This window comes from Narcine bancroftii, chromosome 1 (assembly GCF_036971445.1).
Source record: "Narcine bancroftii isolate sNarBan1 chromosome 1, sNarBan1.hap1, whole genome shotgun sequence".
NCBI lineage: Eukaryota > Metazoa > Chordata > Chondrichthyes > Torpediniformes > Narcinidae > Narcine > Narcine bancroftii.
This window is the reverse complement of record NC_091469.1, coordinates 4,296,049-4,323,017: the sequence shown is the minus strand read 5'-3', so window position 1 is coordinate 4,323,017 and position 26,969 is coordinate 4,296,049. Positions and strand designations below refer to the sequence as shown.

General features: G+C 37.7%; 1 protein-coding gene across 2 annotated transcripts; it reads left to right on the top strand.

The window, feature by feature from the left end:
- Positions 1-74: 74 nt before the first annotated feature.
- zdhhc12b (zinc finger DHHC-type palmitoyltransferase 12b) lies at positions 75-26,969 on the top strand. Of its 2 annotated transcripts, none has more exons than XM_069919046.1 (5): positions 75-365; positions 22,211-22,347; positions 22,863-22,964; positions 23,726-23,892; positions 24,323-26,969. In XM_069919046.1, exons 1-5 carry the CDS (start codon positions 269-271, stop codon positions 24,636-24,638), a joined length of 819 nt encoding a protein of 272 aa, XP_069775147.1. In that variant the 5' UTR covers positions 75-268; the 3' UTR covers positions 24,639-26,969. The 2 variants fall into 2 exon arrangements, with proteins under 2 accessions (XP_069775147.1, XP_069775140.1); XM_069919039.1 differs by having other exon boundaries at positions 23,723-23,892.

Genomic DNA, 26,969 nt, shown 5'->3' with positions numbered 1-26,969 from the left:
CCGGAGCGCTAGGAATCCAGTGCTGATTTTACCTCCGACCTTGGGCATATTCACCAATAAGAAGCTGTCTTACTGTCTCCCTTGGAGACCGTCGGAAGATGGAGTCGTCCTTTCACTAGGGTTGTTCGCCGATTCGGTTTTAGATTTTTTTAATTTATTTCCCCCTCCCCTCTTTACTCATGCAGAGCGTGAAGGTCATCACCCCACCGAGACGATGCGGTAGCGAAAACACAGGGTTGAGAAGTGAGAGCCCGACATTGACTGGGGAATGTTCCCGAAGGTTCTCTCCACCGGCTTCCTGGTGCGGGCCCTTCACGCGGGGCTGACGTGGGCGGTGACGTTGGTTCTCTTCCTGTCCAAAACAGGTAGGCTCATTGTGCTGCGAGCCAGGCAGACAACCGTGTGTGGAGACTTGCCACATGTGCACGTTCACATAAAAAAACACAGTAAACCATGGAAGAATGGTGTAAGATTGTGGTCATGCATTGGATGTAAATTAATGGCGGATCATGTGAAATATCACAACAATTTGTATTGGGTATTGAGTTTGAATTGATAGAGGTAAAACACAGGATTCTATTGACAAAGTGGTTAAGTGATTAAACACACACACACTGCTGGAGAAATCAGCAGGTCCAACTGTAGCTCCTTGATGAAGGGCTCAAGCCTGAAACGTTGGTGATGTATCTTTACCTTTAAAGGCATTGTTGGACCTGCTGAGTTTCTCCAGTTGAAATTGTTAGGTTTGTACCGCGTTTTATCGTCTTACATGTTCACATCTGTTCGACAAGCTGGCTGGTGGCATATTTACAACTGCTCGCCACTTCATCTCTCCTGTCAGTATATCCATAAGTTGCAAGAGCGCAAGGGGAGGTTGGCAGGAATAGGTGATTGAATAGGCTGGATCTTTATCTACTGGAGCACTGGAGGCTGACCTTAGGGTTTATAAAATCACGAGGATAAAATGAATACTCAGGGTAGAAGATTTTAGAATTAGAGGACAGACTTAATGTGAGAGAACTAGATCTTTTTCACTCAAGATGGTCTATATTTGGAACAAACTACCAAGGAAGCTATAGAAGTGGGTAGAATCTTTAAAAGACATTTGAACAGATAAGTGAATAGGAAGGATATAAAAGGACTAGCCCAGAATGGCAACTTAGTGAATATAAATGAATTGGGCTGAAGGGCATGTTCCATGTTGTATGACTCTGCTATTTTCACTAATGTGATCTACCTTTTAATACATTTGTGCCATTTGGAACATTTATTCCTTGTGGTGGCAAATTCCACGTTCCTGAGTAAATAAATGTTGTTTGAATTCCATTTTGGATCCATAATAATGAAGCCTTTCTGGAAATGAGTAAAATTGCCTTTCTGTGTCCTTGTGATAGTACAGATTCTATCACCAATGTGTATATGGACAGATGGTAGTGTAGGATGACTGTGATTGGCTGAGAGGGTAGCCACACCTACTGGCAGGTCTTAAGGGATTGCTCCTAGTCATTTTGAACTGGTCGACCTACTTGTGATATGCTCCAGTCTTTTAGTTAATAAATGGCTTGGTTTAGATCAACAAGTCTTTGGTTCTTTTGACGCACTCTACAGTCCTGTTCACAAAAAATGACAAATTCAATTTAAGAAATAAAACAAGCATCCTTGGTCCCCCCTTGTTTGCTCTACTTGTATAAGATTATGGCTTAAACCTTGATTCCCTTAATTGACATCATTCCTTTGATCCAAATGGATGACCCCCTCTTTTGAGACTTTGACCCTTGGTCTTAGACACCCCAGCCAGAGCAATACCTCACCAGTCAAGCCATGTATGTACTCTGATAAGAAATCTGAAATCTAAATAATTTAGTAAATTTCACTTCTGATCCTGCTTAGTCTCTCCTCATGAAAAACTGGCATCCCAGAGATTAATCTAGTGAACCTTTACTGCACTTTCTTTATGTGCACAATATTACTAAGATTATCTCACCATAGCCCTATATCATGTAGTTAAGCGTCACTATATTTGTATTTAAATCCACTTGTAATACCAAAACATTATTTGCATTCCTAATTGCATGAGGAATCTTCCTGTTAACTTTCAGAATTGAATGTACAAGAGCACCCAGATCTTTCTGAATGCCGAAGTTTAACCTCTAACCTTCTGTGCCATTTCAAATGTTCATGTAAATACTTAAATGTTGTGAGAGAGAATGCTTCAGGTTTAAACCAATTGCTGGGTGAAAGAATTTTTTCACAGAATCCCTCTAACTCCTACCTTTTTCCTTAATCCTGCAGTCTCTAGTTATAAGATAATTCTGATAAGAATAAAAGTTTCTCCCTATCTATGCACCTCAAAATTGTCTATACCTCCATTAGGTCCCTCCACAGCTCCACAGAAAACTAGATTCAAGATTCCTTGATTGTTACGCAATAAAACAGGTGCAATATTACACAAAATTGTCTTTTGTCTGCTGTAAAAGCAGATTAAAAGAATCACCGCCAGCAGAAATTGTCCGGCACACCTTACAGTTAGAGAAAGAGAAGCAAAATAGAGTCCCCCCAGAGTCACTGAGTGTCCGAGAATTCTCCTCCAGCGTTCCTGCAGCCATTCAGGCTTCAGTCCAAACCATTGGCAACCCGAGCTCTAGATCCAAACCTCCGACATGATCAGGAAGCATTCAGTGCCCTCGGTAACCTCTTTCATCCTGGTTCCGACATGTGGTACCCCTTCAGCCAGTCACACAGCTTGCGTGGTTTCCTTGCTTCAAGTCACCAAAAACCCATTGCTTGTGTGTTCTTCAGCCACAGAGTCCCTCTCTGGTCTGCCACTATGGTCATAATTCTAGAGGGTTATCGCCTCTGCTTTTCCTCAAATGGAGGGTGATCTCCCTGTTGTCCCATGCCTTGCACTAGTCCTGTGCTTTCTCAGAGTCTATGCCCCTACCAAACATAGGCCTATCCAAATCAAACCCTTCATTAGGACTGGGAGTGTAAAGGGAAGAGAGCCAGCAAAAAAAAAGCAAGAAGGGGGGCAAGCAAAAAGTGGAGCAAGAAACAAAATGCAGTGGGCAACCTTTTTTTAAACTCACATGCCACCTTAAGTATTATGCTATAAGTACTCTATGATTAGTAAGGGATTACTTAAGGTGGCATGTGAGTGGGAATGGAAGATTGAGAACCACTGCTCTAGACCCAATTGTTATTGAGAAAAATTGTCATTGGCCCATTTCCTTTGGAGTTATGAAAGTGTGCACATAATGATTCAATTATGTACGATTAAAACAGTGGTTTACAAACCTTTTCCTTTTAGTTAAAGGTGGTACGTAAGTAGTCGCTTAATAATCACAGAGCATTTATGGGATAGGGATTATTTTTTAAAACAAAAAGGTTGCCCACCTCTGTGTTAGAGGAACTCAGTGTGTCAGGCAGCATCTATGGATGAAAAGAGATAGTCAATCTTTTGATTTGAGTCCTCTAATGGGACTCCCAACAGAAATATCGAAGAACAGTATTTTGGATAGGAAAGCTTGTAGCAATAAAGGAAGGGCTAGTACTTATTTCAAACCTATTCTGGCACTACTCCCCAAAGTTTTCTCTTCTGCCCTAAATATTGCATTGGTGCAGCCTCCTCAACCTATCTGACACTTGCCAATTATGTCAGCTTCGCTACTAATTTAACTTGGATTATTTCCAATTTCCCCTAAAGTTCATCTACTCTTTCCACTCACATACCATCTTAAATAATCCCTATGCCATAAATGCTGTGATTAGTAAGGGATTAAAGTAGTATGTGAGTGGAAAGTAAAAGTTTGAAAATCACTGTTTTAATCATACCTGATTGACTCATTATGTGTTCTGTTTCATAACTCCAATTGTTCTCAAGCAAAATATTTTGGTAACAATTGGGTCTAGAGCAGTGGTTCTCAACAATTTTTCCCCACTCACATACCATTTTAAGTAATCCCTTAGATCACAGTTCCTATGGCATAGGGATTACCTAAAGTGGCATGTGAGTGGAAAGAAAGTTTGAAAATCACTGATCTACATTATTTGAGTCAGCAACTCTCTGTGGCATTGAGCTCCAATTGTCACTCTTCAAAGGGAGTTCAGAATAAACCTATACTGTACCTAGTTGGATTTCTTATGATCATCTTGCTGTATATTGGTGTATAATTTGTATTGTGACAGATTATATTATATTTTATATTGTATATAGATATGTTTTAAAGGAGATAAATTGTGGCAGGTTTTTTTTAAAGTGTAGGTCACATACAAACACTTCAAAACAGATCTCAATTTAAAATGGCAGAGCTCTGCTGAAGCCAGACAGTCCAGGCTCTGGATGCCTTTGCAAAAACTTTGAAGAATGCCTATAAGGACTTCACAAGTAGGTGTTGATTATACATGCTGTGGAGAAATGGATTATTGTTTTGGAAAGCAACAGATGAACAAACTCAGAAGATTAGGACTGGAGCTGCAGTTTGGGTGCATTTGGCTATTCTAAGAGGGTCATGTGGTTTTCTTTGAGTGTGAGAGAGAGAAAATTCAGTTTTACTGCAGCAGCACCTGGGACTGGAACAGGAAAACCTGGCCAGCTTGTGGAAAACCCCCATTTTGAAGATGGGTTGTGAATTCTTAGATCAACCTGGTCAAAGCCCTTGTGGTCCAAACAAGAGGAGAGGACTGACTGCATAATGTTTCACTTAAAATAAGGGAAACAAAAAGAAACTCTGCAATGACCTGAAAGTAAGTGGTTATCATCTGGAAAACCCTGATGGGACAAGTTTCTTCACCAAGACACCAAAGAGGCTGATCAAAAGGAAATCAGTGTGGGTGTCCAACAAGCAACAAATCTCTCTCAAAATAGTTTTGCTATTATCTGACTCCATCTGCATTGAATTCACCCATCATTATTGAATGAAGATCTACCGGGACCAATGCCTGAAGAGGGCGCACAAAATCAGTGAACCGGTGTGGACTCGAAAGGCCAACATGGCCTGTTTCCGCTCCGTAAATGGTTATATGGTTATGGTTAAAACTGACAAGAACTTTCCTGAGCAGTAATCATTTACCTTTCAAGCACCAAAGCTTGGTGAAGATTCATAAATTCTAAATTCTGTGCACAGTATAAGAGTTGCCTGATACTAGTGAACCTGGAGGAGTGAGAAATGAGATTGGACTGTGAATCAAAGAACTTTTATGAACTTGTATACACATTACATACATGTGTGTTTAGAATTAGAAGGGGGTTAAGTTAGGTTAAGTTAATAGTAATAAGTCAAAGTTTGATCCTGTTTACATGTTTAAAGATAATTAAAAGGAACTTTTGTTTAAGTAACCATTTGCTTTGGTGAATTTCTATTGCTGCTGGGATTTGGGGTCCTCTGGGCCCATACAAAATGCACTCACAGTATGTGGAAATATATCTTATGCAGTGCCTTCTATAATGTTTGTGATAGACACTTTTTACCCCATTATTTACCCCTCTGCTCCATAATTTTAAATTTGTAATCAAACAATTCACGTGATTAAAGTGTTCAATCCAGATTTTTTTTAAAGGGTATTTGTGTACAATCTGGTTTGACCATGTTGAAATTACAGTACTTTTTATACATAGTTTCCTCATTTCACGAGACCGTAATATGGACATACCAATGTTAGGCATATATATTAGTCATGTTTAGTACTTTGTTACATATCTCTTGTATGCAAGTCTGTGATTCATAGCCATCACCAAGCACTGAGCATCTTTGCTGGTGATGCTCTGCCAGGCCTCTACTGCAGCTATCTTCAGCTCCTACTTGTTTCAGGGGCTTATCCCCTATAAGTTTTCTCTTAACCATATGGAAGGCATGCTCATTGGATTTAAACCAGGTGACTGACTTGGCTATTCAAAAATTTTCCAGTTTTTAGCTTTGAAAAACTCCTTTGTTGCTTTAGGAGTATGTTTCGGATCATTGTCTCACTGTAGGAAGGAGCACCATCCAATGAGTTTGGAGGTATTTGCTCAAACATGAGCAAATAAAATGTTTCTATACACCTGAGAATTCATTTTGCTACTGCCATCAGCAGTTACTTCATCGATGAAAACGAGTGTATAAGTACCTGTGGCAGCCATATGTGCCCAGGCCATAACACCCCCACCATTATGTTTCACAGATGAGGTGGTATGCTTTAGATCTTGGGCCGTTCCTTTAAACCTCCACACTTTGCACTTGTTGATCTCAGCTTTCCACAAAATCTTTTTCCAGAATTCTGCAGGATCTTTTAAATACTTGTTGGCAAACTAATCTGGCTGTCCTGTTTGTTTGAATGACTAGTAGTTTGGATCTTGCAATGTAGACTCTGTATTTCTGTTCCTGAAGTCTTCTACAGATAGTAGTAATTAACAGATCCACATCTGCCTCCTGCAGAGTGTTTCTGATCTGTCGGACTGGCATTTGAGGATTTTTCTTCATTATGAAGAGAATTCTTCTGCCATCAGCGGTGGAGATCTTCCTTGGCCTACCAGTCCCTTTGTGATTACTGAGCTTCCCAGTACACTCTTTCTGCTTAATGATGTTGCAAATGGTTGATTTTGGTAATCTTAAGGTTTAGGTGATGTTTCTGACTGTAAGAGATGCAGACAGAATCAATGGACTCTCCCTCCCCATTTTTTTGAATCTTTTGTATATTCAGCATATATAATGTTAAAAATTAAGAATATTATAGCATAAGTGCATAATAAAATATCAACAAATATATGCTGAAAGTCTATTTATAAAAACTAAAATACTAAAATCTAAAAACTAATTTTAAAAAACCTATAACCCCCCCTCCACTAATCTAGTCCCAAAATTAAAATATAAGATATTTCATTATAAAATGATTATGTAATTAATTTAGATAGGGAAAACTTCACTGATCAAGAAAGAAATGAATAAAATCATAATTTTAATTTCATTATTTTAGCATACGGACCCCAAATATGCAAAAATAAAGAATATTTATTCCCTTAAATTATATGTATTTTTTTGCTTAATGGTATACAGCTTTGAATTTCAGCATGCCATCTATCCAATGTTACAGTGACACATTTCCTTGCTATTTCTAAAACCAACTTAACAAACTTTAATTGGGAATCTGACAACAATAATTTAAGAGTAACACTTTCAAAATTTCATAACAGAAGTAATTCAGGATTTAAAGGAAAATTCACTCCCATTACCCATTGTAAAAAATTTACTGAGAGAAACCCAAAATGGGTTAACCTTTGAGCAAGACCATGTAGAATGAAGAAAAGTTCCAATTTCTGTTCAACATCCAAATTTTGCTAGACGTTGATCTATTCTTGTTCCCATCATTCTTTTGAATTGAAAAAAACCTACTTTAGGTGTCTGTTCTTGTAATAATATATATGCAATTGAAAATATCAAAATAATGTAAGGTATACCATATTTAATAAAGACATCAATCTATTATTATCAAAACAATCCCCCAAATTAGAGAGTCCTTTGTGATATTATATATTTAAAAAAGATTATCTTTTGGAAAAAAAGGATTAATTAGTGGTGTTTTTAATGAAAGAATATATCCATCAATTTCTAATTTAACTTTATTCCAAATGTTCAACAAATGTTTACAAGTTCCATTAGTTCACTTTTATCCCAATTTATCTTATATCCTGAAATTTTCCATAATCTACAAATGACTATAGAGTCTTGGAAATGATATTTGTGGTTGAGTTAAATAATCTAATATATCATTACCAAATAAACTAATTTTATGTTGTACCTTATTTATCTCAAATTCCTTTAATTGTTGATTGCCTCTAATCTTTTGTGCAAGTGGTTCTATAGCTAAAGCAAACAAAGCTGGTGATAAAGGACACCCCTGTCCATTAGTAATCACTTTAGCTTTCGGACCTCTATTAAGGCTTTAATCCAATTTATAAAGTTAATACCAAAACCAAATTTACTTTAAAAAAAAAAATCCAACTCTCACCTATCAAAAGCTTTTTCAGCATCTAAAACTACAATAAGACTTAAATATTTTTTCTGAGCTAAATTAATTATTCTTAATAACTACCTGTACTATATTCTCTGAAGTTTGTCTATTTTTAACAAAAGAGGTCTGATCTATATTTATTAAATCAGGAAGATATTCATTAATGTTATTTCGGGGGAAAAAAAGTGCTTCATTTCGGGGAAAAAAAATCAAATTAGGACATATGTAGTGAAGGGGAGGACATTGGGGAATGCCCAAGAACAAAGAGATCTTGAAGTTATGGTGCAGCGTTCCTTGAAGGTGGATTCCCATGTTAACAGGGTGGTTAAGAAGGCATTTGGTATGTTAGTCTTCATAAATCGTAGCATAAAGTATAGGAGCTGGGAAGTGATGCTGTGACTGTTTAAGGTGTTGGCGAGGCCAGGTTTGGAGTATTGTATTCAGTTCTGGTCTTCAAATTATAGGAAGGATATAGATAAGGTGGAGAGGGTGCAGAGAAGATTTACCAGGATGTTGCTTGGCTTAAAATACCTAGAGGTCAGAGAAAGATTGAAGAGGTTAGGACTTTATTCATTGGAATGTAGACAATTGTGAGGGGATTTGATAGAGATGTTTAAAATTATGAAGGGAATAGATAGACTAGATGCAAGTAGACTCTTCCCCCTGAGAGCAGGGGAGGTTGAAACAAGAGGACACAAGTTGAGGGTAAGGGGGCAAAATTTTAGGAGAAACATTAGAGAATGCTTCTTCACTCAGAGAATGGTGGCTGAGTGGAATAATCTTCTTTCATTTAAGAGGAAGCTGGTATAGGAGTTGTTTCAGTGAACTGGCGTGAACTTGAAGGGCCGAGACGGCATGTTTCCATGCCATCAACTGTTATATGGTTATGGTTATATGCTTTTGATACAATTTTATAATCTATATTTAACAAAGATATAGGTTTATAAAGAAGTAGGCTTTAATGGGTCCCTATCTCTTTTAGGATTAACCATAATTATCGCCAAAGAAAAAGACAGTGTTGTTTAGAAGCTTGTTCTATTACTTTCATAAATAATGGAATCAATAAATCTTTAAACTCTATAAAGTTCAACTGGAAACCCATCTGGAGATTTATTATTATTTAAACTAGTCTTCTTTGGCTTGGCTTCGCGGACGAAGATTTATGGAGGGGGTAAAAAATCCACGTCAGCTGCAGGCTCGTTTGTGGCTGACAAGTCCGATGCGGGACAGGCAGACACGGTTGCAGCGGTTGCAGGGGAAAATTGGTGGGTTGGGGTTGGGTGTTGGGTTTTTCCTCCTTTGCCTTTTGTCAGTGAGGTGGGCTCTGCGGTCTTCTTCAAAGGAGGTTGCTGCCCGCCAAACTGTGAGGCACCAAGATGCACGGTTTGAGGCGTTATCAGCCCACTGGCGGTGGTTATTTAAACTAGTAAGCGCATCATAAATCTCCTGCTCAGTAAAAAGGCTCTCTAACTGATCTAAATTTTCTTGAGTCAAAGAGTTAATTGTGAAAAATAATTATCTATAGCCTCTTCATCTCGTAGTGAATCAGATGTATATAACTTCTCATAAAATACCTTAAATACATGATTAATTCTTTATGGCATGTCACTTCATCATTATCCTTCATTGTTCTAGAAGATTGTTCCACTTTTATTTGCCAAGCCAAAACTTTATGTGATCTTTCCCCTAACTCATAATATTTCTGCTTAGATCATATCATTTTCTTTGTTCTATATGCCAACATTGTATTATATTGTAATTTTTCTATGCTAAAATTCTATATTTATCCTCAGAAAATTATTTTTGAATTTTTTTCCAATAAAGTTAACTCTTTTTCCAATTTGTCTATATCTTTCATATATTCTTATTTAAGTTTTGAAGAATAATATATAATTTGACCTCGTAAATAAGCTTTCAATGTATCCCAAATAACAAACATATCATCTTCTGAATTTAAATTAGTTTCACAAAACTAATGAATATGTTGTCTTGTAACAAAAATCTAGTCTCTTCAATAATATAGAATTCAATCTCCATCTGTAAACTAAATGTTGTTTTTCTGAAAATTCCAATTCAATTAAAAGAGGAGAATGGTCAGATAATAATCTGGGTTTATAATCCACAGCAATCACTCTTAATTTATTTTGAGCAGAGAGCAAGAAAAAATCATTTCTAGAATACGTATCAAATCTGGAAGAATAAAAAGAATAATCCCTTTCCTTAGGATGCATTCTTCTCCATATATCAATTAAATTAAAATCTTTCATTAAAAATAACAATGTTTTAGCTGCCTTTGATTTCACGATATGTCTTGAAAACTTATACAATACAAGTTCTAAACAAAAATTAAAATCACCACCCACTAAAACATTTTTGTGTACATTCACTAAATTTAAAAAAGTATTGTGTATTTGTGGTATCCAGTCTTCAAAAAAGTGAATTACATCTTGACCCCCTTTATCTTCCGATATTCCAACAATTTTAAGATTATACCTTCTACTATAATTTTCCAAAATATCAACTTTCTCCAACAATTTTTCATTCATAGAAACCAAAGCAGTAACATTGTCCTTGTTAACGTTTGTTCTTTCCGCAATGCATTGAACTTCTTCACGGTTGTCCTGAATTCTTTCTTCTAATTTATCAACCCTTTGTGAAACATTATTTATTGATTTAGTTAATCAATTTTAACTTGGATTTCTCCAGTTAGAAATTTAAAATGATTCTCCATTGCATTTGCAAGATTATCAATTTTAGCCTTGCCTTTAAATTCTTCTTCTTCTGTAGTTGTATCTTCATCTTCACTTGTAGAGTCATTAGAATAATTTTCCATACCAGATAAGTCCTCTTCTTCTTGCAGACCTGAAGTGTTGGACTTGGTCCTTTTAAGAGGGGTGAAGATTTTTTTTCCCTTTAATATTTTTCATCCGCAGTGTGCATGCATGAGGAGTTGCACATATGCAGTGTGGAAATAGTTTTCAGGATGGTGCCATCTTTGCAGAAAGCCGCAGGGATGGCTCTGTAAGATGGTCCCTCTCTAGGGCTGTCTCCAGTGGGTTCAGGAAGAACTCCAACAGCTGGCATCATTGGAAAAAATAGGCCCAGGCTCTTTTTCTTTCCTTGGTTCATGTTTTTCTTTTGGTGCAGTTTTCGGAGTTTTTTCTTTTTTCTGTGACATTATAATTAAAGTTATCAGTATTTTTAAAAGACTTTAAATTAACTTTAATGATAAAAACTTTAATTAGCACTTTTTAAATTAAAATCCCCAGGAGTCGTAAGGGAGCGCTGCGCTCCCTACGGCATAACATGACCTCCTCTTCCCATTGACGTGATCTATTGGGATTGTTGTCTGAAGAGGACATGCAAAATCATTGAGGATCCCTTCCACCCTGCAAATAGCATCTTTCAACTGCTCTCATTGAGAAAGAGATACAAAACTTTTAGAGCCAGCACCACAAGGCTAAGGAACAGCTCCTTCCCACACCCAAAGGAAGACTCTCAAGATTCATGAAACTATATTTATTTATTTGTATAAATGAATACTTGTCCTGCATATGCATTGTGTGTCTATATGTGTGTGCGTTATGCATGCATGTTTTGCACCAAGGATCAGAGAATGCTATTTCATTGGGTTGTACTTGTATGACAATAAACTTACTTGACTTTCTTCTTGTAGTTCAGCCTCAAAATGGCTTCTTTGACTCTCATTGGCACAACTCTGTTCCTCATATTGAAAAATGGCAACTACTGACTCCAAAAGGTGATCTAAAGCTTAGAAGGAAGCCTAGATCTCTTGTACCTGGACCAATGGAGCAATTAAAATTACCTGAGTACTCATAAACACCTGTGAACCAAATATCCCAAAAATTATGGTGTCCTGAAATGGAGCTATGTATAAAAAGTGCTGTAATTTCCACATGGTCAAACCAAAATGTATACAAATAAACTTGAATAAAATCTGGAATGTACATGTTAATCGCATATAAATTGTTTGTTTAAAAAAATTAAAACTGGAGCACAGGGGGCAAATAAAGGAAAATAAAGTGTCTTTGCCCCAAACATTTATGGAGGGCACAGTTCATTCTATGAAATCCTTTCATGATTTTAAAAGCACTTATCAGGTTACCCCCACCTTTCTTTTATGAAGACACCAATTCTAGGTACCCTTTCCCAAAGTAGAAAGTATAAAACTATGAGACATAGGAGCAGAAATAGGTTAATAATCCCATTGTATCTGCCCCAGCATTTAATCATGAGTGGATCAGTTTTCCCACTTAGTCCCACTGCCTTGCCTTTCCCCATATCCTTTGATGCCTTGGCTTATCAAGAACTTATCTGTCTTAATTTCACTCAATGACTTGGCCTCCACAACCATTTGTGGCAACAAATTTATCACCCTCTGGCTAAAGTTCCTCTACATTTCTGTTCTAAGTAGATGCCCTTCAATCCTGAAGTTGTACCCTCTTGTCCTAGACTCTCACACCATGAGAAACAACTTTTCTACATCTAAACGATCATCCTCTCATTTACAGTCCTCTCAGAATCCAACGAGATTTAAACAAGCACCTACCTCTCCCGTTGTTTTGAGGGTGAGGGTCTGAGATAGATGTCACTTGCTACTGATGGCAAGGATCAACATACAGTGGGGTAACCCAATGATCATAACTTCTGTAAAGTTACAATTTAGGAAGGGCCTTGGTAACCAACCTATTCTCTATCCAAGCATGTCTCCTCAAATTGTATCATTTCCAAGTTTAGAAATTGTGTTTTTGATCCCAGTCTAAATTATTAATATAAATTTTGTTTTGCAGTGATCTCAGATAAAATGATGAAATCCACCATTATCTTCAGTCTGCCAATGTAGCCTTTAGCCATCTTGGGCAAGAACATTTGAGATCTCAGCATGGCCTACATACAGCATTGATCTCTGTGTTTTTGAGACGTGGGTAACCTATGGCAGACTCTTCAAAGCACTGGAACAATATTACAAATGCTGTCTTCACAAAATTCTTTAAATCCATCTCCAGGATATGGACCAACATCAGTGGTCTCTCCCAAATGAACATTGATTACACTGAGCTGGGTCTATTGGGCAAGCCATATCGCTGTCTAACTCCAGTAACTTGAAATAGACACTACTAGGAGATCTCATAGAAAATAGGTTCAAACATGTTTTCAGGGTCTCTCTGAAAATGACCAACTACTCCCATGTCATGGAGAAATTCTAGCCCATAAGATTCTCAAGGTGGGGCATGGGGCTTAAGAATATTTTAGTGGTGTGTAGGAATATTTTGGGAAATAATTTAAAAATTGGTTTGAAAAAATAAACACGTTATGTTGGTGTGAAAAATGTGACTTGAGTACAACACAATTGTGGTAACTTTCAAGTAAAATAACTGTTCTTTTTATTTTCATAACGTGTTTTTGCTCTTCTGATGTTTCTCTGTTGTTTCTCTTATTTTAACTGTTATTATCCTTGGTTAACATTATTTTTTCTGACCGGTCTTATTATCATCCATTCCAAATTATCTCATTGGTGACGAGGATTCCAAATTATCTCAACAATCATGTCTTCATCCATACCCTTTACTTTTTCAGTTCAGTAGTGAGTGAGGCCTATATCTGTATTGTTACGAGCCCAGAGGACCCCAAAACCCAACACCAAGATAAATGGTTACTTAAACAAAAGTTGCTTTTAATGATCTTTAAACATGAAAACAGGATCACACTTTAACTTATCACTATTAACTTACTTAACCCCCTTCTAATACTAAGCGCACGTGTATATAATATGTGTATATAAGTTCAGAAAAGTTCTTTGATTTACAGTCCAATCTCATTCCTCCAAGTTCACTGGTTGCAGAATTTAACATTTATAAAGTTCACCAGGCTTTGGTGCTTGAAAAGTAAATGGTTATCGCTCAGGAAGGTTCTTGTTGATTTTCAGAGAGAGATTTGTTGTTCCAGGACATCCTCAACTGATGTACTTCCATCAGTGACCTCAGGGTCTTGTGACGAAACTTGCCCCGTCAGTGTTCTCCAGATGATAACTTCTTTCTTTCAGTCACCATCGAGATCCTTTTTGTGTCTCTTATTCCAAAGCCAGTCTTCTCCTCTTGCATGAACCACAAGGGCTTTGACCAGGCCGTCTTACAAATGGGCTTTCCATAAGCTTGCCAGCTTGTCCTATTCCAGTCCCAGCTGCTTCTGCTGGCTGTAACACTGTACAAGTGATCTCTGTCTCTCTCTCTCTCTTTGAGAGAAAGCCTGTTTGAACCTCTCTGCTTATAAAACCATATGACCCTCAGAACAAGTTATCTTCCAGACAATCTGTGGCTCCTGCAAGATCTTTCATCTGTTGCCTTTTGTAAACAATAATCCATTAGTGAAGTCTCTTGAGAACTCTCCAAAGCTCTGAGGCCCCAATATGTCTAGCATGGAGCAGAGCTCCAATATTTTAAATAAAATCTGTTTTAAAGTGTTTGTATGTAATCTTCTCTAACAAACCTTTCCCAATTTATCTCCCAAAAACATATCTATATACAGGTACACAATCCTTTATCCGGAAAGCTCCAAAATCCGGCAAGTGAGGAGAGAGATGGCAGCGCGAGTCGGGCAGGCGAGGGGGAGAGACCGGCAGTGCGAGTCGGGCAGGCTGGAGACCAGCAACGCGAATCGGGTGGGCGAGGGGGGAGATTGGCAGTGCGAGTCAGGCAGGTGAGGGTGGAGACCAGCAGCGGGAGTCGGATGGAAGGGAGACTGGCAGTGTGAGTTGGGTGGGGGAGGTGGGGGGGGAGACCAGCAGCGCGAGTCAGGCGGGTGAGGGGAGGTGGGGGGAGACCGACGGCGCGACTGGAAGGGGGTGGGGGTGAATTCGGCAGCACAATTCTGGTGGGTTTAAATCTGGCTTTCCAAAATCTGGAAAAATCTGAAATTCGGAACACACTGACCCCAAGCGTTCCGGATAAAGGATCGTGTACTTGTACTCTGTCACAGCATGTATCTTTGTGCACTATTGTATTGATAGAGGGGCAGTAGGGGGGTGGGGGGTCCTGCCCCAGGTGCCAGCTTGAGGGGGACGCCAAAATTGGAAAAGAAATTGGGACCCCAGTAAGTACAGCATGAGGCTAGCGCAGTTTTGATGCATTCTGCAAGGGGAAAAAAATGTCAGAAACCGTGCTAGTGTTTTTTTTTTCCATTTTTTTTAGGGTCAGTATTCTTTCTTTGATTTGATAATTACTTTTATTACATTTTTCAATTCTAAGGCATAATAAAATATTGATTAATCTGTTTCAGGGAGCTCGTACTGTTGTATTAATCTGTTTCAGGGAGCTCACACTGTCGTATATTCAAAATGAGCAGACCAAGCAATCAAAAAGTTCGTCAATATTCAGTGGAGTTCTTGAAGTTTGGGTTTGTACCTGCTGTACACGATGAATGTGCATCTTTTTGTCTATTATGCCAACAGACTTTGACAAATGAATCAATCAATCCAGGCCATCTTGAAGTTCATTTGAGGGTGAAACATCCTAACCATGTCAATTCAAAATTGGAATATTTTAAATCACTGAAAGAGAAGTTTGAAAATAGATCAAAAATCACTCATTATTCACTGCACAACCTACAGCCCTGAATCTTACCCTTGAAGCTAGTAGCTAAGAAATTCCTCTGCTGATAGCAAAACATGGGAAGAATCATATGATTGGAGAGGAAACGATTAAACCCGCAATATCATTGTTTCTCAAAACAGTTTTGCAAAAGGATGACAAAGATGGCTGAGCAATGACATTAAGTAATAGTACTGTCTGCAACAGAATAGATGATATGGGTCAAGATGTTGAAAAACAGCTTATTGAGAAGTTCAAATCACAAAAGTTCTCAATACAACTGGATAAATCTACCATATGGGACAGTGAGGCTCTGTTATTGGCAGATGCGAGATATATTGATCAGGAAGAGTTTCAAGAAACAATTTTGTTTTGTGAATCATTAGAAACAACCACTACTGCAGTTGATATCCACAGCAAGCTCAAAAATTACTTGGATGAAAATGAAATACCAAAAGGAGACATTGTATTTTGTGCTGCTGTTGGTGCACCTTCTATGATGGGTTTAAAAAAAAAAAACAGGATGTTTAAAATTAATGAAGGATGAAAATCCAAACATGCTGGTTGTGCATTGTGTTATCCACCGAGAAAACTTAGTTGCGAAGAAAGTTTCCCCATTTCTACACGAGATACTGCATTCTGTGATCAAGTGTATCAATGCCATCAAAGGTAATGCCAAATGCGAATGTCTGTTTAAGCAGTTTTGTGTCAATAAAAATGCAGAATATGTGAGATTATTGCTTCACACTGAAGTAAGGTGGTTGTCAAAGGGAAACTGCTTCAAATGGTTCATGGAACTGTTAGGTCTCCTCAGCGAGCTTTTGAAGGACAAACCTAAAATGAAGCTCTTGCTAACAACAGACGGCAAAGCTTATGTGAGTTACTTGACAGACATTTTTGAGAAACTAAGTACATTGAACAAGCAACTCCAAGTAGCCAATATGATGCAAGAAGAAAGATATTTGGATTCATAACATTTCTAGGATTATACCAAGGGAATATTTCTGCAAAAAATTTCAATCAATTCTATTGGTTGAAAAAGTGTGAGGTAATTAATGCTGCAGGCAAAATCTTCGCTAGGATTCTCCTAAATAGAATAATACCTAGTGTCGCCGAAAATGTTCTCCCAGAATCACAGTGCGGCTTTCGCGCAAACAGAGGAACTACTGACATGGTCTTTGCCCTCAGACAGCTCCAAGAAAAGTGCAGAGAACAAAACAAAGGACTCTACATTACCTTTGTTGACCTCACCAAAGCCTTTGACACTGTGAGCAGGAAAGGGCTTTGGCAAATACTAGAGCGCCTCGGATGCCCCCCAAAGTTTCTAAACATGGTTATCCAACTGCACGAAAACCAACAAGGTCGGGTCAGATACAGCAATGAGCTCTCTGAACCCTTCTCCATTAACAATGGCGTGAAGCAAGGCTGCGTTCTCGCACCAACCCTCTTTTCAATCTTCTTCAGCATGATGCTGAACCAAGCCATGAAAGATCTCAACAATGAAGACGCTGTTTACATCCGGTACCGCACGGATGGCAGTCTCTTCAATCTGAGGCGCCTGCAAGCTCACACCAAGACACAAGAGCAACTTGTCTGTGAACTACTCTTTGCAGACGATGCCGCTTTAGTTGGCCATTCAGAGCCAGCTCTTCAGCGCTTGACGTCCTGTTTTGCGGAAACTGCCAAAATGTTTGGCCTGGAAGTCAGCCTGAAGAAAACTGAGGTCCTCCATCAGCCAGCTCCCCACCATGACTACCAGCCCCCCCACATCTCCATCGGGCACACAAAACTCAAAACGGTCAACCAGTTTACCTATCTCGGCTGCACCATTTAATCAGATGCAAGGATCGACAACGAGATAGACAACAGACTCGCCAAGGCAAATAGCGCCTTTGGAAGACTACACAGAAGAGTCTGGAAAAACAACCAACTGAAAAACCTCACAAAGATTAGCATATACAGAGCCATTGTCATGCCCATACTCCTGTTCGGCTTCAGCTCCGAATCATGGATCCTCTACCGGCATCACCTACGGCTCCTAGAACGCTTCCACCAGCGTTGTCTCCGCTCCATCCTCAACATTCATTAGAGCGACTTCATCTCTAACATCGAAGTACTCAAGATGGCAGAGGCCGACAGCATCGAATCCACGCTGCTGAAGATCCAACTGCGCTGGGTAGGTCACGTCTCCAGAATGGAGGACCATCACCTTCCCAAGATCGTGTTATATGGTGAGCTGGCCACTGTGACAGAGGTGCACCAAAGAAGAGGTACAAGGACTGCCTAAAGAAATCTCTTGGTGCCTGCCACATTGACCACCGCCAGTGGGCTGATATCGCCTCAAACCGTGCACCTTGGCGCCTCACAGTTCGGCGGGCAGAAACCTCCTTTGAAGATTTTGAAGAAGACCGCAGAGCCCACCTCACTGACAAAAGACAAAGGAGGAAAAACCCAACACCTAACCCCAACCAACCAATTTTCCCTTGCAACCGCTGCAACTGTGTCTGCCTGTCCCGCATCGGACTTGTCAGCCACAAACGAGCCTGCAGCTGACTTGGACATTACCCCTCCATAAATCTTCATCCGCGAAGCCAAGCCAAAGAAAGAAGAATTAATGCTGCTACAAACGTCATTGTTGACCATTTGAAAATGTTGGTTACTGACTTCAATGATAAATTTTGTGATTTTAAAGTCAATGGATTTTCCCTCTTGGTTAACTCAGCCATTGCTGGTGGACTTATCTGAAGTTCCCATGCAATACCAAGAGGAGTTGTCTGAGTTGCCACATGATGAATCTGTTCGAAGTGAAAGGAACCATGATGTGGCTGTCTAACGAGATCAAAAATACCTAAACTTGACTGCTTTAACAAGGGAACTATTAATACATTTTCCATAGTCTTATTTAGTAGAATGTGGCTTCAGTGCTGTTAATTATTTGCTACAAGCTTAGAGAAACCAACTGGAAATTACAAAATGTGAATATTTAAGGTTGAAACTAACAAAATTAGTCCCTCAAATCAAAAAAATCTGCAGCCAGCATCAGGAGCAAGTTTTACACTGAAGTGACAACAATTGTTGAATGTATGTTTGAGATGGTTGACATATTTCATATTCAACTACTACTTCAATATATGTTCCAGTGTATCCCCGACCTTAATTGCATTGAAATACTCTTGCAGAACTAAGAGAATGGTATTGGCATCAAGGAAAAAAGACAAACAAATCACATATAATCCAACGGAGATTAATGAAAACTTCAGAGAATTCTACGAACAATTATACCAAACTGAAAACGAAGGGAAAGAAGACAAAATAGATGAATTTTTAACTAAAATTGAACTACCGAAATTACAAATAGAGGAACAAAATAAATTAAGAGAACCATTTGAAATAGTAGAAATACAAGAGATAATAAAAAAAACTACTGAATAATAAAACACCAGGAGAGGATGGATTCCCAATAGAATTCTATAAAACATTTAAAGATTTATTAATTCCTCCCCTCCTAGAAGTAATCAACCAGATTGATAAAACACAAAGCTTACCAGATTCATGCAAAACAGCAATAATTACAGTAATACCAAAGACAGGGAAAGATCCACTCGCACCAGCGTCATATAGACCAATATCTTTACTTAACACAGATTATAAGATAATAGCTAAACTATTAGCAAACAGATTAGCCGACTATGTACCAAAAATAGTAAATCTAGACCAAACTGGATTTATTAAAAAAAGACGAACAACAGACAATATTTGTAAATTTATTAACTTAATTCATGCAGTAGAAGGAAATAAAGCTCCAACAGTAGCGGTTGCTTTTGATGCAGAGAAGGCCTTTGACAGAGTAGAATGGAATTATTTATTCAAAGTATTGCAAAAATTCAGTTTACCAGAGAAATATATTAATTGGATTAAAGCATTATATAAGGGCCATTGGCGAAAGTGACAGTAAATGGATATATATCAAAACAATTTAACTTAAGTAGATCAACAAGGCAGGGATGCCCACTATCGCCCTTATTGTTTGCATTAGCCATAGAACCACTAGCAGAATTGATAAGAACAGAAAATAAAATAAAAGGGATAAAAATAAAAGACAAGGAATATAAAATCAGTTTATTTGCAAATGACGTTATAATATACTTAACAGAACCAGAAATATCAATAAAATATTACATAAGAAATTGAAGGAATATGGAGAAGTGTCGGGATACAAGATTAACGGAAATAAAAGTGAAGCAATGCCAATGAATAATGCGGATTTCTCAAAATTTAAGAAAGAATCACCATTCAGATGGCAAATGCAAGCAATAAGATACCTAGGTATACAAATCAATAAAAACCTCGGCCATCTATATAAACTCAATTATTATCCACTAATGAAAAAATTACAGGACGACTTAGAGCAGTGGAAAGTCTTACCACTAACTCTAATAGGAAGGATAAACTGTATTAAAATAAACATTTTCCCAAGGATACAATACCTATTTCAGGCATTGCCAATACACTTGATGGAGAAATTCTTCAAGGAGTTAAAGAAAATAATAAGGAAATTTTTATGGAAAGGGGGGAAACCGAGGATAGCACTAGATAAATTAACAGAATGGTATAAACAAGGAGGCTTACAACTGCCAAACTTTAAAAATTATTATAGAGCTGCACAATTAAGATACCTATCAGATTTTTATCAAACAAGGGAAAAGCCAGATTGGACTAGATTAGAACTAGATAAAATAGGGGAGAAGATACCCGAACATATATTATATAAATGGGATGAAAAATTGGTACCACGTAGGAATTCTCCAGTATTGCATCATCTGCTCAATATTTGGAAGAAGATTCATGTAGAAAGGAATAAAACAAATTACCAACTACCAAAACTAATACTGATGCAAAATCAGCTAATCCCTTTTACAATAGATAATCTTTCCTTTAGAGAATGAGAGAAAAAAGGGATCAATAGAATAGAAAATTGCATTTCAGGAAATAAATTATTATCCATTGAACAAATGAAGGATAAATATAATATAACTCAGGATACAGTGTTGGCATACTACCAACTGAAATCCTACTTGAAGGACAAATTGGGAAGCAGTCTGAAGTTACCAGAGGGAAGTAATTTTAAATGTGATTACAGACACAATGATAATCAAAAAATTTATTACAAACATGTATATTAAACTACAAGAAAAGGAGAATGAGGAAACAAATGGTAAAACTAAACAAAAATGGGAACAAGATCTAAACATAAAGATAAAGAAGGAAACATGGGAAAAGTTATGCTCAGGAACTATGAGAAATACAATAAATACGAGGTTATGTATGATATATAATTGGATACACAGGCTATATATTACACCTCAAAAGTTAAATAAATGGGACCCAACAGTATCTGACAGATGTTTTCGCTGTAAAAAGGAAATGGGAACAACAATTCATGCTATCTGGACATGTGAGAAAGTGAAAAATTTTTGGGAAAATCTAAACCAGATATTAAATAAAATCACAAAAAGCAATATACCAAAATACCCAGAGATCTTCCTCATAAGTAACATAAAAAACAAAGAATTTGGACTTGATTTGGATGGTGCACAAAAAAGATTTGTTAGGCTAGCCCTGGCTGTAGCAAAAAAATGTATTATGTCAGCCTGGAATTTAGAAGATAACTTGAGAATACAACAATGGTATATAGAAATGAATAAATGTATTCCATTAGAAAAAATAACATATAATTTAAGAAATAATATTACAATATTTGAACAAATATGGGAGCCATACATGAAACATAATAGAGAAAATCTACCGGGGACATCTACCACCTAAAATGACAGAAGGAGAAGAGAATGAAAAGAATTGACTCAGTGGAATTTCTTGTTTATTTTTATTGAGTGACAACATTGTTTGACGGGTTTAATATATCTTAGATTCTGAACTTTAAATGAATGGGAGGGGAGGTAGGGAGGGTGGGATGGGAAGAGGGAGGGGGAGGTAGGGAGGGTGGGATGGGAAGAGGGAGGGGGAGGGGCGAGAAAACGACACTATATATTTGAAAAGGAAAATGTATGTATCTTGATCAATGTGATTTATAATGTGAAAAATAAAAAAAATTTAAAAAAAAGAAATACTCTTGCAGCAAATGATTTAATTAAAACTTCTTTTGAATATACAACTTTTTTCTGCTAATGGTGGGGCATATGTTTTTTTTGATAAATTAAAGTGGGGCCTAGGTCAAAAAATGTTGAGAACCACTGCTCTAGCTCAAGACTACTTAGAAAAACACTGTATTCAATGTCATTGAAATTCATTTGGAGCATACAGAAGCCTGGTATAAATGATGGAAGGATTGCGCCATGCTTCCAAACTGCTCACTCATGTGCAACCATATCAAAAAGCTTTTGCCTGACCATGACAGAGTTTGTGAGTCCTACATGGGTCTAATCAGCCATATCAAAACCTGCAGGAGTTGAGTGAAAGCAAGTCAACCTTGTTCCGAGGGATTACAAAAGGAGATAAAGTGACTATGCTTCTAAACTACATAGTTGCCAGTGAACAACTTTTGTTTATCTGGCATTTGTGAAAGATGCTAAATAAATGCAATTCATTGTTGTTAATTACAGATCTGAGGCAGAGTGAAGAGCGTGGCGAGTTCCGACAACCAGTCATCTTCCTCCTACTAGTTTTGTGTTCAATGTTACTATACTTCATCACCTCCCTCATGGATCCTGGATATGTCACTTTTGATGATGAACTAAAGGTAAATCAATCCCCATCTGGCACAAACTGCAATAAGGAGCTGAGGTTGAATTATTCCTCTATCAGAGCAGTCAAAGAATGTAATAATCTTCAAAAAAAATTGTTCCATAACTGAAATTACATGACCCCATGTTATGGCCATTCAAGTTCCAACTTGGGCTTCTTGATATATTCACAGATGACACTGCATTGTGTTACAGAGAGAAAAAAAAAATCACAATATGAGCAGTTTTCTAGGGATGCTCTCCTTCCCTCCACTCCCCCCCCCCCCCCACCATGGATTCACCATTTCAACTGCATTCAATGTTTATAGCACAGAAACTGACCGTTGTTGCTAGTCTTCCACGTTAATATTTTTGCTTCACACACTTCTAATCCAATTGGGATAGTTTTCTGTTCCTCTTGTAACTTATTTGCTTCTCTATAAATGCATCCACATTATAACATCACTAATATTTACCCTCTTCAAAAAAAAGTACTCTATTTTACTTTGAAGACCCAATTTTTCAAACCCAGATGTCTCCATCGATTTATTGTGATTTGGGTGAGAAGGAGCAGATGGTCCCTGTGATACAGAAGGCCAAGAGATTGAGGCGCTGTGGCTATTGCATGGTCCAGGTAGGAATTTTTAAAAATATATCATGAAAGTACATATTTATATTCTTAATAGTGAAAATATGCCATTTCCAATGCAAATATCTCAAGCAATCGAGAAGCATTTCACTAAGTATGAAATGTGATTAAAATTAAGGGTTGTATTGAAGTGCTGGCCACATCAGTGATAACCACCTACAAAAACACAAATTGAGCAGGCGTTCTGCTTTTGATGATGCTGTTGAGGATTGGAGAGAATACCAAGAACCCCTCTGCTCATCAGAATTGTGTTATGATCTTTTACACCCATCTTGTAGATCAGGAAGGGCCTCACTTTAACATCTAATCTGAAGGATGGCATTTCTAACACCAAGGGACACTCAATCATTCCTGGCCTTCAGTCTAGCAGTAGGATTTAATGGTCACCAAGTGTATTTATTATATCCACTTGTAAATTCCAATGGCTAAAATGACTTTAAGAAAATGATTGTTTAATATAAATTGATGTTAAATTAAAAGGTTGTTAAACATCAAACTATATTTTTAACTTAATTGGCCAGCTATGAATTCCTGCCCTTTGTTTTATTTAAAAAATTAAGTGCTTACATTGTTTTAATTTTGTAAATTTGGCTAAATTTAAGTTCATGTCATAGGATTTAATCTTAAGTCTGCATTTATCAGAAATGAAAAAATTGACTAATAAAAATTCTATTTTAGGTTAACCTTTACTAATTACTGCACTCAATTTAGCAAATAAATTTTAATGAACTTCATTTGTCCAGCAGCAGCCCATGCGATCCAAACACTGCCAGTCTTGTCAACACTGTGTCCGGCGATATGACCACCACTGCCCATGGATTGAAAACTGTGTGGGAGAGAGAAATCATCGCTTCTTTATGCTATACCTGATATCACAACTGACTGTCCTGCTGTGGGCATTCCACATTGCCTGGTAAGGATCAGCATGAAGTCATACAACTGTAGCGGCGGCTACACTGCTCTTGCAATAAGACACACAACCAGACGGGTTGAGCTCAGTGAGCAGACTAGTTTATTGCAGGCTGCTGGGCTGGACTTATACTCCCAGCCCAGACCTGGCTGAGAACCGCGCTGGAGGGTGCTGACGTCACATTGTTCCCAAGCGCGGGTTTCTGAGTCCCCGAGCTGGAGGGAAGGGAAACCCCCGACGGCGCCATTTTGGCAGGCTGCCCTGCCGCGTGGCTTACAAGTGGGGCCAGTTCGCCTGCCTTGTGGTGAGCCGCCACACAACATTCATTGAATTTACTACAACATATGCAGTCTTGCATCTGATTAGAAAAGTAATAACTGTACCATGCCAATGTCTATATAATATTCCTAAACATTCTTGGTGTTACATGCAGGTCTGGCTTCCGTACTGAAGCAGAGTGGAAAGATTGGCTCCGAGTCAACACATTCCTGCTGTTGGCACTCACCATCATTATCATCTTCACTGTGGTGGTTATGTTGTTATTGGTATCACACTTGTATCTCGTGTCCAGTAATACAACAACATGGGAGTTTATGTCCCGTCATCGTATCTCTTACCTCAAACACTGCAGTTCAGAGGAAAACCCATTTGACCAGGGGATTCTTGGTAATTTGTGGATGTTTTTCTGTGTATGCAAGATAGTTACATGGGAAAGGATTTATTTTCAAGAGGATGATGAACAAGTTTAGAACAAGTTTCTACAAATGTTTTTGAGACTGCTGATGAACAAGGTTCGCATTTTCTTCAAAGTGTTTGGCTGAAAGGGTTTTGAGTTTTGATTATGCCTAGTCCAAACTTTTACTTCTCAACCCTCCATAATGAAGGAAAAAAGTAGGTTTTTTTTGTAGAAATTGCATTACAAAACTGAATAGCTGTTGCAGAAAAGAGCATACATAATTTAAATTAGAATTTTACCTCTAAGTGCTTGTACTACTGAGATCTTTTAATGTAAATAGGCTCTTTAAAGATAAAGGGCTCAGATTCTCATTTACTGTATTTTTATGCGTTTTTACAAACTAGGTAACCCACTGGGCGTTATATGCGTTTTTTACAAACAGGTAACCCAACTGTGCTTTATGTGCATGCATTATATGCACAGAAATACAGTAATAGTACAATATTTTTGATTCTTCAATAAAAGTAACAATAAATATTGAAACAAACTTTATCAACAATTATCTACTAGACCAAAATTGTCTTCTAGCACGAAATATGAAAGTTCAAAGAGCTGGCAGTATATTTAGCAATGGTTAACAAATGCTGTGTTTGTCAAGAATGTCAACAAATTGAAAAATAGATTCTTAGAACATCTTTCACTTTAATGCAGCATAAAGATTTCTGCAAAGATCTGATGATAAACCAAAGCTCTAGCTGTCCCATGTGGGTTGGAGAGATCTCCCTGGTGTTTCATGTCAGCAAAACAAATCATCATTGCATTACTCTTCAGGGAGTCATTTGTAACTTAGTTTTTTTGTTTCTCCAATGGAACAGCCTGTCATAAGAACTTCAAATGGAGGGGAAAGCAATTATTTATTAAATAATGTAGCCAGTCTTGCAAACATGAATTCCTATTGTAACTGCTGAGCATCTAGAAAATTCTACAAGCATACCAAACCAATCACAGCTGTCACAGTGTGCAAAGCACAAATAGCTGAAGTATTCCTATTGGGATTGCAACCTGAAACCTTCTAGCTCTGAGAACGAGTCCATTCAAGGATCACAACATTTGTTCAAATCCTGATACACCAGTTACTTCTGCCTCAACACATGCTCGGCTTTTTCTGCAGCATAATTGCATGTGTCGAAAGTTCCTGCACAGCTGATATGTGATGTCTGCATCTGCATGGTTACATTTCCAGGGTGATGGTGACTGCTTTCCTGAGAAATGATGAATACAAAATTTGTACCAAAAGAACAAGATAGTGGGTCTCTTGTAAAACTGTAGTGCATTTTTCAAGATCCTAGACACAAAAAAAATTGAAATGTAATTGGGGACAAATGATCACCAAGAAGAACACTCATCACTTAAGACTCCAAATACAAATTAAAGCACTGATGAACGTCCACAATTTCATCTCCCAATTGTTAGGTCTGCTTTGTTCATGAATGAGTGAGACAAACACCAGGCTGAGTCGAAATCAGGGTTCTTTGTTCTTTATTACCGGATTGTAACACTTGCGACTAAACATGTTAGTCGGAGAATGCATTCTGCCGTTATCAGCAAAATGGTGATTTTTTATACCCTTGGATATGTGCTTAGAACATCATCATATCATTACTTGTCCAATGACTAAAACTGTTGCTATCCTTTCCCTGCTAGCTTCCTGCCTCTCAATCCATCAATGTCTCTCTTATCTTGTAAGTACAAGGATGCATTCACATCTTGTTACTGCCCCGTACATTCCCATCTCATGATGTTTTACCTAACAGGAGTACAAGGACACCTCCCCTTCTTGTTACAGCCTTGTACAGGGTAACTCCCTACACATTCCCATCTCATGATGTTTTACCTTACACATTCCATGCAACTCTTCTATTCAATTGGAATAAAATTTGCCAATTTGACTCGTTTTCCCAAATTATTTCTTAAAATCCCAATCTTTCTTATTTACACCCCTCTAAATATCCCTTTAATTCTTTAAGGGCCGGGGGATTGAAGCTAGCACAATACATTCTATTAATTAATAAATTCCATCAACATTGAGGGTAAATTTGATTAATTGGAAAATGCAGTAAGTCACTACAGATTTGAGGTAACGTGACTGAGAATAGGAATGTAATTAACATTGAATTTAGACAGCTGGACTGTACTGGGAATTTAAAAAAAAAATTATTTGTATCATTAATGTATATTTTTTCACAGCTTGATACTTTTCTAATCTTATGTGCCTGAACAGAGTGGTTTATTCTTTCTAAAATATTGGACTTGTTTATGGAACAAAAATCTGTCCTGCTGGATTGTCATTATCATATGGAAAAAATATTGATTTAAACAAAATAAAAAATTGAATTTGTTTTAA